Here is a 15,216-nt window from a genome sequence, read left to right on the forward strand (position 1 = left end):
ACCCCAGGGCTTCGCTTGGGTCCCTCCCACCCAGACCCGCCCTGGATCTCAGGCCGCTGGGGAACGGCAAAGCCGGCCTGCTGCCCTCAGAGGGAGGTGGACCGTGGCGCCGCCTCCTGCCTGTGCTCCTCGTGCCCCGCCATCTTGGCCAGGCTGGGAACGCGAGATGCCACGCGCAGGCACCTGAGTGGGCCAGCGGGGCCAGCATGCCCTCCCCACTGCGGCCCTGGCCTTACCATGGAGCTGAGGTTCAGCGGGGACCCTGAAGACTGCGTGAAAAGGCCGGCAACGGACGGCAGGGCCCGACGCTTGGGCGACACGCCGGAGCTCAAGCCGGGGGTCCCAGCCGCCGCCCGCTTCCTCCTGCCCCGCTTGCGGCCGTCCGGCCCGTGGCCCTGGCCACTGTCCCCGCGGGCGCCCGTGGGCAGAGGGCTGGGTTTGCCGGGAGGTGACTGCTTGGCAATGCCGCCAGCCGAGATGGTGAAGACGACCCTCCTCTTGGCTTCGCCCTCGGGATCTGAGAAGCCGGCCTCGGAGGGAAGGTCCCCTTTGCTGGCCTCGGGGAGCGGGCCCTGGGCGGCACTGCTGAGCCGGGGGCTGGCGCAGAGCGGATGGGCAGGCGAGGCTGCACCAGAGCCGCGGGACTGCGGCAGCAGGGGCGGGTGCTGCGGGGTGGAGCAGGGCCCCATGCCGGCGAACAGGCTTCCCGAGCCCGAGACCTCATCGAAGGCGCCGGGCTCGGCTCCGGGAGCGAGGGGGGCCGGGCTGCCTGCCAGGGCCCCGCTGACAGCCACTGAGCCCGCGTAGAAGCCTGCCAGGAAGGACGGGGTTTCTCAGGGGAGGACGCCACTGCCTGGGGCGCAGATGGTGAGGAAGCTCCACGCCTGGGAACCCGCCCTCCATGTGCTTCCGTCGAGTACCGGACACGGCTGTGCCAGCCCCGGGGGCTCCCGGGCGGCCAGGCAGACACGTGGCTCCGTCCCGCTTCTGGGTGTAAGATGACTGCGGGTGCTGGAACCCGACAACCCCCCCAGGTGGACCTGGCCAAGCCCCCTCCGCCCACGGAGGCTCACTAAGGTCCGTGGCCTCCTCACGCGCCTGCCATCAAGCCCTCCCCGCCCCAGAGGAAATGGTGTACCAGACACCAGACGCAGGACCTGCCCTCCCTGGGTCAACACGGGGGTCGGCACACTAACGACTAGCCCCCGGGCCTGGCAGTCTGGCCAACGGCCGGTGTAAGGACTTTCACCGGCACACGCCGCCCGCCCACACACCGTCACTGGCACCCCCACGCCACGGGGCTGAACAGCTGGGACAGAGACCCGATGCCAGCGAGCGGCCATGTGCCTCCTGGCCCTGTACAGAAAGTCTGCGGGGGCCTCTGCCAGCAACCATCAGAAGTCTCTGACGGAGAGTCAGAACCCAGCTAGAAACCAGGCAGCTCCACAAGGACGCCACCAACCGGGTGGGGCACAGCGCCCGGGCTGAACGTCGGGAGGAAACGGCCAAAGGCTCCTGGATGTGCCAAGGCCCAGCCTAGAGCCCCTAACCCCCAGGGCTCGTTGTGCTGCATGCCGATGGCCCTGATGCAGCTCAGACCCTGCGGCCGGGAGGAGGGAAGCCAGCTCAGAGCCTGGCCTGGCGGACCTGGGGCCTCCTCCTCCGTCCAGCAGCCTTAGCAGAGGCTGCGGAGGGCTGGGGCCTGGGGGAAGGGCCAGGGGCAGGGACCCAGGAGGAAGAGGAGCACTCTGACCTGCAGGAGCAGGGGTGAGGCCTTTGCTTGCAGCGCCGTGGGCATTAGCGCCCATCTGCTTTTCAAGTGTGGACGAGGACTCTCGGGTCTGCGGCACAGGACTGGGGGTGCTCCTCTGTGGAGAAAAAGTACACGCTGTCAGCTGAGCCAGGACTGGAGAGAGTCCCGGACATAAGCCACAGGATGTGCAAAGGGCCTGGGGCAGGGAGAACGGCAGGCATGTGAGAGCCGGCGCACAGAAGGGGAAATGACCTGCTCAGGGTTTGAGCACTGTGGGTAGCCCTCAGAAGGTTCTGACAAGGTGAGGGGCAGATGTCTAACTCGGGTCCCAAAGGACTGTTCTGGCTACGGCAAACGTCAGGCTGGGGACGAAGGGAGCAGGGACGGCTGCAAGGGGCTGCAGCTATGATCCAAATAGTGATTCCACTCCTGCATGGAATGGGGTGAAGATACCCACCCCCACAAAACCTGCTCATGCGCACTCACAGCAGTGTGATTCCTAACGGCCAAAAGTGGCAACAACAAATGTCCACCCTCGGATGAACAGACAAACACGACGTGGTCTGTCCACGCACGTGTCACGCAGCCGGGGACGGACCCCGAGCCCACGACGCTCAGGGAGGGAACCAGACACAGGAGGCCCACGGGGTGTGCGTGCACGTGGACTCGCAGAGGCAGCTGCACAACTCCGAATGTACTAAACGCCACTACGCCAGACCGTGCATGCAGCCGGGGGACTGGATGCGAATCGCCTCTCAACCAGAGCAAAGCCGAGCCCGCGTCACGCGAGACGCGCCATGTTCACGGGACGAAGGGAGACGGGCTTCGTGCTTCCACCGAATCCGACTTCGACTCCCACCCCACCCGCACGCACCACCTTCCACAAAAACAGGCCTGAGATCAGAATGGGAAAATCGCACTGTAACAAACTCCGCGCTTCAGGGTTGTGTGCGTCTTGGGGCGCTGCGGTACGCTCCAGACTGACCAGCATGCAAACTAACAAAAAGGGACTAGGTCCTGCAGGGGAAAGACAAGACGACACCCCTCCCTGCCTACCACGCGCCGCAGGCACGCCACACTGCTGGAGCCCGAGGGCCCGGGCCGGTCACACCAGGTGGCCGGCGCCCTCCCCGGCCGGCGCCCACTCACCACTTTCTCGGCGCGGCTGGGCAGCACCACGCTGGCCAGAGGGATGCTGACGGGCAGCTTGCTCGGCTGCACGGTGCTGAGCGGGATGCTGACGGGCAGGCTGGTGATGGCCTCCCCACTGCTGGCATAGCTGCGCTCCTTCACTCCCTGCACACACACACCAGAGCGGCCTCGCTCCTGCCGGCCGGCAACGCCAAGCCCCCAGCACCACCCGAAGGCCACGGGGACCCTCCCAGCACAGGAGGCCGTCCCTCGCCTGTGACGCCCACCCATCTCCGCCACGCTCCGCCTCCTGAAGTTCCAGGGCGCCCACACCCGTTACTTGCCCCCGGGCTCTCTCCTTCCCGTTCCTACGGGCAACGGCCCCTCACAGGGGCTCTTCTGCAGCACCACATCCCAGGCCTGGCTCAGGACACCCGCCGCGCACCCCCCACAGCCTGGGCCCTGCTCGCACCTTCTCGCCGCCCCTCTCCCCTGTCATCTGGAAGGCCATGGGGGATGAGGGTCGAGGGTCCTGAGGGCTCAGCTTGATGCCGTTCGCAATGCCAGGGCTCTGGTACGGAAGGCCGTTCTCCTTGGCGTGCTCAGCTCTGGAACAAGACACATCTCTGGTTCCTTCTCTGGGAAGCGGCTACAGCCACGGCTTTGCATCTAGAGCTGGTGGCCCAAGCCTAGCAAACGTCCCGAATCTCTTCCAAACCACCAAGCGCTCACTCAGAAGACCCCAAGGTGGCCCACGGGTGCCAGGGCAGGGCTAGTGAGCTCAAGTGCAGACTCACCGCGGGTGCAGCTCGCTGGCCGCCGTTTTGCCACTGGCCACGTGGTCCTGGCTCAGGTGCCGCCTCAGCACCAGCTTGGCCGGGGAGAGCCGGGTGTAGTCGGGCAAGGCCAGGCCCGACATCTTCTCGAGCCTCGGCCGGCTGCTGTGGCTGGGGGTGCAGGGTATGACTTCCTGGTCCAGCGGGGAGGCCAGGTACTGGGGAGTGTTCTGCTTGGACGAGGGCCGGCTCAGCGCGCCGCACACCTCGTAGCTGGCCGCGTGGCCATTCATGGAGAGCTCTGGGCTTGCGCTGCTCAAGTGGGGCAGGGAGAACTTGGGGCAGTCCAGGTCAAGATGCAGCCGGCTGGGGTCGGCCTCCAGCTCCCGGCCCAGGGCGCCTTTCCCGCGTAGGTGCGCCGACAGGGCATCATCCGGTGGCACGCAAGACTTGAGCTGCAGGAGCTCCTGCTGCCGCTGGCTCTTCTCCAGTTCCACAATGCTGATCTGTCAGGCGAGGGGAGGGTCAGGCCTGCTGCTCGGCGCAGAGGCCCGCTCATACCTCTGCCAAGCGCCCAAGGGCAGGCCGGCCCCACCGCACGCAGCAACCCAGCCAAGGGACCGTCCCGGGAAGGCGCGGCGGACGCACACTCAGAGCGGCTGCGAGGACGGAGACCAGCTCTGTGTGTGACGGGGAAGCCAGAGCACCCAACCGCCCACACGGGGCGGGAAGCGCTGGGGCCGACGGACAGAACAGCTGGTCTCGAGAGCCATTCTGCCAATGTGCACTCGGGGGAAGGGAACGGGGTGCGGGGACCCCATCTGCGCCGAAGGAGACCACGTATTAACCGCCCCGAGAAACCCTGGCACTGGCACCCGGGGCGCGAGGCACTTTCTCTGGTTTTGTCTGCTTGGCTTGGGCTTTGCCGGTAACTAACGGGCCTTTATTCCACGGAGGAATCAGCACCCAAACGGCTTCTCACGGACGTGAGCGCAGAAGCGAGGCCTGGCTCTGCTATCGCGGGCAGCAAGCCTCCTTTGTGAGAGGCTCACCTGGGCCACGACCCTTCAGAAAGCAGCTTGGCCCCAGATCCCGGGACCGGAAACCACTCACAGACCCACTTTGGGGAGTAGGTCTTTAACAAATATCCTTAATGTGAGTCTTCGGTGCAGAACAATTTGTGGTGGTGTCGTTTTGTAACAAGAAAACACCCGAAAAACCCCGAGGGCCTGGTGACCAGGAGGGTTTCATGGTGAAGCCAGGCTGGGGAGACGCCAACAGGAGGCCACAGCCTTGCAAACGGAGCTTCCAGACGCCAGTGATGGCCGCACACCCTGCCGCGGTCCTGCCATCCCCGGAAGGCTACACACCTGGTCAGCCAGCTCCGGGAAACCTCGGGAGGAGACAGACCTGTCCGTTTCTCCTTCCTCCCAGCCCTGTTTTCCAGCTGACCTCGGCAAAAGGTGCAAGCTCTTACAGTTTCCCGCGCAAGCACCAGGCTCCTCACGGGCAGCTTCACAAATGGCTCGATAAGGGGCACTGGGGAAATCCTAGGTTTTGAATGGAGCCCGAGACGCTCTGGGAGCAAGTGGGGCCACTCAGATGCTAAGCCCCTCGCTCCCCTTTGAGGGCCAGAGGCAGGGATGCCCGGAATATCCAGGCTGTTACTGCAACACCACAACGAACCCCCTGTCCTTGGCAGCAGGACAGCTCCGGGGGGGGGGGGACGGCTAATGGCGCCGCCATGGAAGCCCAGAGAGCCCCCCACGGCCCCAGCCCCCACCTGCAGCTCCAGGCAGTGCCTCTGCTTCTCGGAGATCTGGGTCCTCAGGGCCTGCTTCTCCTTCAGCAAGTTCTCCAGCGACAGCGTGGACCAGTCCAGCTTCAGCTCCTCACACCGAGCCTTGAGCTGTAGGGATAGGGAGGTCACAGTCGTGAGCCCCGGCCGGGCAGACCCCCGCCCCGGAGCATGCACAGCTGTGGGGAGGGTGGGCTGGGCAGCTGTCCGCTCAGCGGAGGGCAGACCCTGGGCTCTGCAGGGAGACACAGCCGATGTCTGGGCAGGTGCCTCCGAGCGCCTGTGTGCCCGGAGAACAGAACCTGCTGAGAGAAGGCCAGGCTGAGGAAGCAGCCCAGGGGAGAGACCGGGGTTCCCCTGTAAGAACACCCACAGGAAGCAAAGCGAGGGTGCCCGCAGGATGGGACACGGAGGCCCCGTTAGAAGTGATGCTCCTGCATGCCCGGCAAGTGTGCCCTGGTCCCCAGGGGGGTGAGGCCCAAGAGATCTACACCCTGGCCCCCAAGGGCTGGTTAAGGAGACCGGCACGGGGCTGTGGGGGTGGCAGAAGGATATCGAAGCCTGGGCCACCTGGAAAGCCCCGTTTAGTGAAGGTGTCAGAGCCTTTGGAGGGTCATGGGCCCCGCTGGTTCCAATGTGCTCTGACAGCCCAGGAAAAGAATGCACGGCCATGTCCCGCTGCAGACTAAGGGGTCCCGGGAAGCGTGTGCTCAACAAGGATGCCTGGGCTCTGGCGAGAACCCTCTCATCCTCTGTCCAGGGCCCACACCAGAACCACAGCCTGCGGGCCCAGCCACCAAGGAGGCCCGCCCTCTCCCAGGGGCCCACCAGCTGCAGGCTCTGGCTTCTCAGCTCCCTGTTGTCCTTCTGCAGCTGCTCCGTCTGTTCCCTCAGCTGCTGGTTGTGAGCCGAAATCTCCTTCTGCGCCTGGATCAGGTCGTTGTAGGTCAGCGCCTTCACGCCCAGCTGGGGACACATGACAGCAGAGGTGGGCTTTCATGCAGGAGCACGGAATGGCAGGCAAAGGGCAGGGGGAGGCCTCAGCGGGCCCGAGCCGCCAGGGAGTGGGGCTGGGGGCCACTTGGGGGCAGTAAGGGGAGGGCTAGGGCGGCGGCCGATGGCAGTCAGAGAGAGGACCTACAGTGATCCAGAGAAGGAACGAGGGGCTGACCCCCAGGGCATGAACCCAAGCCAGCAGCCCTCCAACTACACACATTCTACATCCCTCTGTCAGAAGCCGTAAAACGTCAAAGCACCGGAAAGGAGAAGGTCCTTCCGGATCTCAGCCCTGGGGCCTGCACCCTGCTCCTGCCCCCACCCACCTGAATCCCGCACTCGGGGCTGTTTGCCGGGCCGGTGAGCCCAGGGCGGCAGCTGTGGTCTCCAGCACCCCTACCTCATCCAGTTTCTGCTGGAAGAGCCTCTTGATCTCCTCTTTCTGGGCCTGGCAGTGGCCGAACAGCTGCTGTGCAGCACCTAGCAACCGAGTGTTCTTCTCCTGGGGGGACGGCGCGTGGTGACGGCAAGGCCCTGTCCCCACCACATCCCTTCCCACAAAGGGCCTGCAGGGGGCTGCTCAGCTGGACACGCCCTGGCCCAGAAGGCCAACAACCCTCAGCCGTTCTCGCTGGTTAAGAACGTGACCCCGCTGCTTCTCTCTCTCCCACTGCCTCTGCTTGCGTTCCCGCTCTCACTGTGTCTTTCTCCGTCAGATAAATAAATAAAATCTTTAAAAAAAAAAGAACGTGATCCCCTGGTGAGCAATGAGACCCCGTGGTGAGCAGTGAGACCCCGCGGCCTTTCTGGAACCAGCAGGGACAGTGTGCGGGCCTGAGAAGAGACTGCTGCTTTTCCTACGGCCAAGGCACCTTTTGGGGGACAAGAGGTGGGGGGCATGGGGCAGGGCTCACCTTCTCCTGGTCCAGCAGCTGCTGCAGGCTGGCCTTGTACTGGGCGGTCTTGGTGTACGCCAAGAACTGCAAGTACTGAATCTTGAAGGATTCTGCAAGAGATCAAATACACAGTTCAGTGCAGACGTGACCCCACCGAGGCCAGCAGGGAGGAGGGCAGGCCTCAGAAATGAGTCGGTGGGGGGGGCAGCTGCCACCCCCAGAGGCTGCTGCAGTGTCCGTCTCACCGCCTGCCGACATGCCGGGGCCTTCGGTCCCCACCCTGGGCGCCCCTCACAGCACCTGCCACCACCACCCCACATCTTCTTCCCTCCAACACCACGTGGGTTCCCGTTAGTAAATCCGCCCATTTTCTTGGGAAGCACGTTACTGACGCTGAATTGAGAAAACCGGCAGCTCCCAAGATGTGAAAAGGGGTTTCTTCCACCCAATTTTTAGAGATAAGCAGCCGCTCAATCTACCCCAGCAGCGTGAGGACGCACGCACTCAGCTCAGCAACACCGGGGGCCAAGCTCACCCGCGACACGGTCTTCCCAACCCCGCGCAGTGGACACGGGCCGGGTGGTTCTCTGGGGGCGTCCCGGGTGCTGGGGAGATGGCGCAGCCTCCCCGGCCCCACCCCCCCCAGGCCGGCAGCACCCCAGTCCTGGCCCCGTGTGCCCTGGGGCAGAAGCCCGCCCGCAGACGAGCACGGGGGCCCAGCTGACGGTGGCAGCACTGGGGCCTGCGGGAGAAGCCCGCGGGGCAGCAGAGCCCCCCCGCCCCCTGCAGACCTGCGAGGTCCCGGCGCAGCTCACCTAGCAGCTTCTGCAGTGCGGGCGGGGTGGGTGCCAGCAGCAGCTGGTCGGGGGGCTGCCGCTGCGCACTGGGAGGTAGCTGATAAAACGGGCTGTGAGGTGACTTGTACGCATCTGCAGGGGGACAGAGCGGCCACACGTCAGCGGCAGGCTGGTGCCCCGGAAGCTCCCTGCTTCAGGGAACCGGCCAGCTTGTTAACACAGAGACTAAACACGCCACCAGACACCGCGTCTCGGCACTCCGAGAAGCAGACTCGAATCCCCACGTGACCTAAGACATGCCCGGGAGCCGTGTCCCCTCTGTGCGGTCCCTCATCAGATCCCGGGGTGGCAGGATGATGGGAAGGCCATCTGGGGCTCGCTCTCGGGGAGCCCAGCCAAGTGCAGACAGGTGTGAGCACGCCCCGTGCGCCCCCAGCAGGGCCTGGAACACGAGCACTCAGCCACTCAGCGCGCGGTGCTGTCCCGGCGGTCTCCGCCCCCCTCACTGCCGCAGGGGACAGGAGAGGGACCCCACCCGCCGTACCAAGGAAGAGCGGCGAGGGGTGCGCTGGGACCGGCAGACTGCACGCCCGCGGGGCCCGCACGCGGCTGGCTCACCCTGCGGCGAGGGCGCTGCCGTCTGCGACGCGGCCTGGGCATGCAGGAGGTCCAGTGCAGTTTGGCTCTTCTTGGGCTTACGCTCCGGGTTCGCGGTGCTCATCTTCTTGGGACGCCCGCGCTTCCGGCCGGCCATCTTCCGCCCCTTCTTGTTCAGCTTTTTCTTCCGGGCTTTGGAGGGTGACGGCTTTTTGATGGTGGTCGCCCCAGCTTTTTCTTCCTCGGCCCCGGAATCCTAGCAGACGGAGGGTGGGGGACGTCAGGGGAGCACCGGCGGGCCCATCCAGCCCCGTGAGCCTCCCTCTGCGGGGACGCGGGGCGAGCGCTCACCATCGGGGTGTCCGCGGGCACGGCGGCCTTGCTCTCGGGCAGCTTGGTGGGAGTGGCCGTGGTGCTCTTGTTGTCTCGCTGCTGCCGGCGCCGGGCCGCTTCCTGCTCCTCCTGGAAAGCAAGCGCCAGCTGTGTCCGCAGCCCGGGCCTGCTGTCCGACACCGGCCAGGCCGTGGAGCGCAGGGGAGCCCAAGAGCGCGTGCACGCACACACGCACACCCCCGTCCTCTGTCGGAAAGCAGGCGGCCCTCCAACCACGGGCGGCGCAGGACCCTGGGGCTGGGGCAGGAGAAGCCGCCTGATGGTCATCTCCCCCCTGCTGGCGGCACGCCTGCCCACACCAAGGGGCTGCGTGCGCTAGAGCGCTGTCCTCCGCGGACACCGCGGTAAGAGGAAGGACGGCGCCGGCCAGCTCCGGGGGTGAGGGCGCTGGTCAGCACGTTAGGACCCGAGTGCCCCTACACACAGTAGGAAGGACACGGGACCCCGGGTGGCTGGAGCCGGCCATCTCTGGGGGGGGCCGCTCTTGCTTGGATACTTGTCTGAGGTGGCCGTGAGGGGGCGGGACGGGACGGAGTGCCGGAGTGGGCAGCGGGAGGGACATGGGAGCCCGCCTCCCGGCTCCCCGCGCACAGCAACTCGGAGCGTCCCAGCCCCTCTGCGCCTCGGGCCTCGGGTCAGGACAGCGCGAGGGCTGTTCGCCATCCCGGACCTCGGCACGGCTCACCAGATCACCAAATCCCATTTCAGAGACTCATTCGACCCATTCCCCAAAAATGTGCCCAAGAGTTGTGGCCACCGAGGCTGCTGAAGACGAGGCAGGTGAGCGTGTGGGCCCCAGGCCCCCGTCACTCAGGCCAGCCCCATTCCCCATCTGCACTGCCCTCCACCCGCAGCGCACACACGTCATGAAGGCAAAGGAAAACACACACTTACCCTGAGTTTTGGATTTTTCAGACTAGAAAAATAGTTTTCAAGCTGAAAATGCAAAGAGAAAACACAAGGCAGAGTCTCAGTACAAGTCCGCCCCAAGCCCTGTTGGGGTGAAAGCAGTAACCCGGGCACGCGGACACCAGGCACGCGCAGAGTGCGGCGGTGGCTCCCGGACGGACGGCTGGCAGGGCACGCGCTCCTGCCCGGGGACCCGCGGGGCTCAAGGACCCCGCCCCTGCCGTGCGGCCCGCACACACCCCCCGGCGCCGTCCCACGTGGAGCCAGCGGCCTCGCGGTGGGCCCGGCCGAGAACCCGGGTTTCTGGGAGGCCTCTGACACCAGGGCGGAGCCGCCGCTCCACGAGTCCTCGAGACAAGGAGTGCCCCACACGAGGGCGGAGGACAAGGAAGGCAAGACAGACCAGGGCCCCCCCGCCCGCGCCCCGCCCCGCTCCCGCTCCGTGCGCGCTGAGGGCCACGTGGGGCACTCACTATGGTGCGGTCGATGGTGTGCAGGTAGTAGGAGACTGGCTTCCCCGTCCAGGACACCGAGCCTTTCAGGGGCGAGAGCTCCACCACGCGCATGATGGTCCCGATGTCTGCGTACAACAGGCCACGCTCAGGGCCCCTCCTGCGCCCAGGGGGTGGGCGGGCAGGGCCCTCTGTGCCGCCTCCCGTCTCGGGGGCTCCCTTCCCCGCGAGAGGCCCAGCTGAGGCAAGAAGGGGCGGAACTGCGGTCCCTCACCAACCCAACCGCCCGCCAGCACGCCCCTGGCTGGGTCGGGGAAGCTGGGTCGCAGAGGCGTGCATGGCTACGCCGAGGGGCTTGTCCGAGGCAGACAGCGACAAGCCTGGGGCGGGTGGCATCGGAAGGCACTTGGAGGACGACTTAAAAACCATGTGGCGACAGGAGCTCCCAGCAGCACCCGAGAAGTCACGAGCCCCCGAGGCCCATGCGGCCCGGCCCAAGGGCCCGGCTGAGCTCCTGCCGCGGGCTCTCTGCCACCAACCCTCCCTGTGCAGGGACAGGGCGACCACCGCCTGCTCAGGCCAATCACAACAGGGACGCGAAGCGCTCGGCAAACCTGTCCCTCTGAGTCCCACACCGGGCCACCCTGCCCACCGGGGACACAGGGCCACGTGTGGGGACGTCTGTGGTGGTCAGGACTGGGGGTGCTCTTGGCACCGAGGGGGTGGGGCCAGGCGTGCTGCTGAAAGCCCCACAGTGCCCGGGACACCCCTGCAGAGAACGACCTGCCCTGATGTGAGTAGCACCAGGGAGACAGGCCCCACACTGACACACGTCAGATGCTCAAAATTACATATGTTAATAATTCAGCGGCGAGTTTCTTACCACTCAAGTTTCTGCTGTTTATTCTGAAGTTCAGAGGCGCAAAGGGCTTCGAGGACACAATTCTGCCACCTGAAACACAAACACCAGTTACTGCCCTTCGTGGGGGGACAGCTACACACCACAAATGGAAGGAAAACGACGTCTGGCAGAGGAGGGAGCTGCCACGGGGACAGCAGCATGGCTGAGTCCCATCCGCTTCCCACAAGTCAGAGCAAAACCAGGAGAGGCTTTCCCCATGGAAGTCCGTCCCACGAGCGGCCCTCGTGGACAAACGTGCTCTGGGCCCCACAGTGCTGCCCCGCAGAGCTCCCAGCTGGGGGTCACGCCGGCACCGGACGGACACCATCGGCGAGGACATGCGCCCCCTCTGCCATCTCGGCACTTTGCGGACGAGTCCCACAGTTGCAAGCGAGTGTGAGTGGCCAAGGCAAACCCTGAAGTCCCACCACCGGACTGCCAGGCGGGCCGGCCACGCTGACGGCAGCGCTTCCGTGTGCCGAGCTCTAAGGAGGAAAAGGCGCACAGAGGGAGGCTCAGGAGGGAGCTCCCAGCACGCGCCGGAGGACACACTGCAGATGGGTAGGTGCACGCTCTCAGAAGCCATACTTCTCGGTGGGAGGAAGAAAGAACCAAATGGAAAAGAAACACACCTGCCGGCCAGGGCGCCCCCATCCCGAGGAGCACCCAGCCACCCAGCCCACGTCCTAAGAACCATCCCCTGCAGGAGCAGGCGATGGGCCCAGCGCTGGGCCGGGCCAGGTGCAAGGTCAGGTGGCAGCCAGGGTTAGGGCCCATGGGGTCCCATCAAAGGTCTCAGCAGCCAGAGGCTGAACAGAGTCCCGTGGGGCACCTGGAAAGTGTGGTGCTGAGTGGGGTACACCCTGGGGTCCCCCGCGTGCTCCAGCTAGGAATGCACCCCACGGCAAGGGCAATGGGAGCCGCAAGGGGTCCCTGAGGGCGCATCACTACAGGACAACAGGTCAGGCGGCTGTGGACCGCAGGGCTCGTCGGGCACTCCTGCCCTATCAGGTCCCCGAAGCCTGCCCACAAGACACCATGAGGGAGGGACCAGAGCAGCAACACCCACGAGACGATGAGCCCGGACGCCCAGCAGGCGTCGTCAACAAACACGGAGGCACCCTGCTCCAGCAAAAGCCCACCTGGCCCCTGGCCCGGGACGAGCCGGCCAGAAGGTGGGCCCTTGGGCGGGCGGCAGGAGAGCGACAGGTGGAGGGGCCCTCCGTTCTGTCCTGGGGCTGGCGCGTGGCTCGGTGCCCTGGGACAGCCACCGTTCACTCCTACACAATGGTCAGGAGCGACCCGGGCCGCGTGCACATGCTCCCCTGCACACAGACCAGCACGCACACCACGCAGCTGTCAGCGCCCAAGGCAGCTGTAACCACCCGCGGCTGTGCTGGGCTCTCCTGGGTTAGGAGGGCCAAGGCCGCCTCCAGGCCATCGCAGAGCCTAGAAAACCCAGCAGCTTTAGCACTTGTGTTAGGAGCTGCAGTGACTGGTCGAGGATGAGGGCACTGCCTGAGGCTTCCCGCCCAGGCCCCTGAGCACAGGGCCCAGGCGGGCCGATGCCCACAGTAAGGTCGCAGCCTGTGGCCTGCTCCTCCAACAGGGCATGTCACCCTGAGGACCAGGGAGGCCAGCCACGTTCATGCCAGGAGGACCCGAGAAGGACGGGCACCCAAGGCAGAGCTCTAATGAGGATGGCAGCAGCAGACCCAGAGCCTGGCCACCCTTCACCCCGGGCGTTTGGGAGGAGGGGAGTCCACAGACTGGGGTCTGAGCCCTTGGCTGGAGGACTTGACCCACAAGCAGTGGGTTCATCTCGATCCTGAAACACAGTGGGCTATGACCAAGGACTTCGGATTCAGTGTGACACCGAGCTCAGCCGGACAGAGGGCCCCCCACTGTCCTGAGACTTTCTCCACGTGGAGAAAATGAGAAATGAAACAGCCAGAACCTTGACTCTCGGCTCAGTGAGGACACACAAGCAAGAGGCATGAGGGTGCAGACCGAGGGGAGCAAACAACCAGGCAACATGGCCCTCGTCATGGGAGAGACGGGAGGACCCACTGCGGCCCGGCCCGGCCCGTGCGCCCCAGACGGCGCCCAGAGTGACCGGCACCTGCAAGAAGGGGCTGATGTTTCTCTCTTCCTCCAGGAGCTCGCTGGGCTCTCCTGTGCTCTCAGTCAGAGCACACACGCTGCAACCCGCTGCAGTTACAAAGGCCTGAAAGGCGTTCAAGTCAAACTAGTTCACTCCCACCTACTTAGAAGGTTCTGGACTGGATGGTCTTCTCTGCCTGACGTTCCAAGTGCACGAGGGCTCCGGGCACAGCAAAGCGAGAGGAGACACTAAGCTGCGCTGCCTGGCGCCTGGCCACAGCCCGATTCCCCTACCGGCGGCTAAGCTGGGGCCCGAGGGTGCACCCTGCCTCGTCCAGCCGGCAGGGCGGCCGTGGGAGCAAGGCACGGGGCCCACGGCACACACCCTCTGGCGCAGGGGGGTTCTTGAGGCCACCACTCAGGACGGCCACCCTCCGGTGCGCCACGGGCCACAGGAGCAGCCAGGGACAGCAGAGAGCTCCCGGGAAGGAGCAGCTTGCCGGCCAGGTCGCAAGGCTGGCTGAGAGGCTGCACGCCAGTCTCAGCTTGCCAAGATTCAGAAAACAAACTTTTCCCTAGAAGGTTCAGGCCAGATACAGTACAGGACCTCACTCTACAAAACCACCCACACAATTCCAAATCTAGAAGCCTCCACAAGCACAAGGAAAACACAGTCCTACCTAAATGCCAACCGACTCCCAGGGCAACAGCCCAGCTAGGGAACGAGAGCACAGCTTTCGAGCTCCTTCCGAGACGTCCCCCACAGCTGTGCCCAGAAGCTCCGCTGCAAGTCTGAGACGCACGAAGCAAAGGGGCCTTCCCTCCCCCAACCAGGGACAGGAAGGCGGACGAGGGTGGCAGGGGCAGCTCTGGCCGGGCTGAGAGGGGCCCAAACGCAGGAAAAACCCAGAAAAAGCCAAGGAGGCCCATCTGGACGACCCCAGTGGCCTCACTGCCCCCAGGTTAGGGTCACCAGATGGAACAAGGACGCCGGTCGAGTCTGAATTTCAGGTACAGTGAGTGATCCCTCAGTATGAGCTTGTACTGAGACGTTATTGGCCGTCTCCAGGGAATCTGAGTGTGACTGCATGGCCTGCAGCCCGCCTGTTACTGTGGCCACCCACCCCAGGTCCCTCGGGCCCACTGGCAGCTCCTGCCTGCGGGAGGCCCAGTCGGCCCTGCCGCGCATACTGATCCGGGAGGCACCCGGCCCGCAAGCAGGGGGCAGAACCGCCGTCAGCAGACCCCTGGGCCTGAGGCCTTCCGCCCGGCCCGCACATGGAGGGCTGTCAGCACTTACAAGGGCCCCAGGCCCTGCGGTCAGTGCAGGAGCCACAGACAGACCCGAGTGGGTCTCGGGCGCCAGGAGCACATGCTGACCGTGACAGGGCAGGGTGAAGGGGGGGTACGTTACCTTCCTTCATGTTCGCAAACCGCTCCTTCAGCTGGTGATCCACCTCAGGACCAAAGGCAAAATTATTCACAAATATAACACTGCAAAATAATATTCCAGTTGAGTAAAACGAAGGTTCCATTTCCGCACGTGTAGAGTTCCAGGGCACACCACGCCTACCGCCTCCTCCATCAGCTCCCCCAGCCCGGGGACGGGACCCGGGGCCCGCGGGGCCCAAGGGACAAGCCGGCTGCACTGGTGGGTGGGTGGTCCCCGCCTGCCCCCGGGATGTCCCTGGGGTGGGAATGTGGACGGCACAAA

General features: G+C 65.3%; 1 protein-coding gene across 8 annotated transcripts in view; it reads right to left on the reverse strand.

The window, feature by feature from the left end:
- DOT1L (DOT1 like histone lysine methyltransferase) overlaps nucleotides 1-15,216 on the reverse strand; it is a 50,157-nt gene that overhangs the window by 10,071 nt on the left and 24,870 nt on the right. For 5 of the 8 annotated variants that reach the window (XM_034997720.1, XM_034997725.1, XM_034997718.1 and 2 more), the window contains exons 1-15: nucleotides 11,382-14,786; nucleotides 10,520-10,626; nucleotides 10,032-10,073; nucleotides 9,096-9,206; nucleotides 8,766-9,000; nucleotides 8,166-8,279; nucleotides 7,369-7,460; nucleotides 6,855-6,956; nucleotides 6,287-6,424; nucleotides 5,444-5,569; nucleotides 3,682-4,166; nucleotides 3,357-3,492; nucleotides 2,903-3,049; nucleotides 1,754-1,868; nucleotides 237-811 (exon numbers count right to left, since the gene is read on the reverse strand). In XM_034997720.1, coding sequence (XP_034853611.1) covers nucleotides 237-811; nucleotides 1,754-1,868; nucleotides 2,903-3,049; nucleotides 3,357-3,492; nucleotides 3,682-4,166; nucleotides 5,444-5,569; nucleotides 6,287-6,424; nucleotides 6,855-6,956; nucleotides 7,369-7,460; nucleotides 8,166-8,279; nucleotides 8,766-9,000; nucleotides 9,096-9,206; nucleotides 10,032-10,073; nucleotides 10,520-10,626; nucleotides 11,382-12,096 — 3,240 coding nt within the window. In that variant the 5' untranslated portion in view covers nucleotides 12,097-14,786. Of the gene's footprint in view, nucleotides 1-236; nucleotides 812-1,753; nucleotides 1,869-2,902; nucleotides 3,050-3,356; nucleotides 3,493-3,681; nucleotides 4,167-5,443; nucleotides 5,570-6,286; nucleotides 6,425-6,854; nucleotides 6,957-7,368; nucleotides 7,461-8,165; nucleotides 8,280-8,765; nucleotides 9,001-9,095; nucleotides 9,207-10,031; nucleotides 10,074-10,519; nucleotides 10,627-11,381; nucleotides 14,787-14,916; nucleotides 14,997-15,216 lie in introns of those variants that run through there. The other 3 variants (XM_034997719.1, XM_034997723.1, XM_034997724.1) reach the window with 2 other exon arrangements.

The sequence above is a fragment of the Mirounga leonina genome, unplaced genomic scaffold, assembly GCF_011800145.1.
Source record: "Mirounga leonina isolate KUSES-001 unplaced genomic scaffold, KU_Mleo_1.0 Mir_94, whole genome shotgun sequence".
NCBI lineage: Eukaryota > Metazoa > Chordata > Mammalia > Carnivora > Phocidae > Mirounga > Mirounga leonina.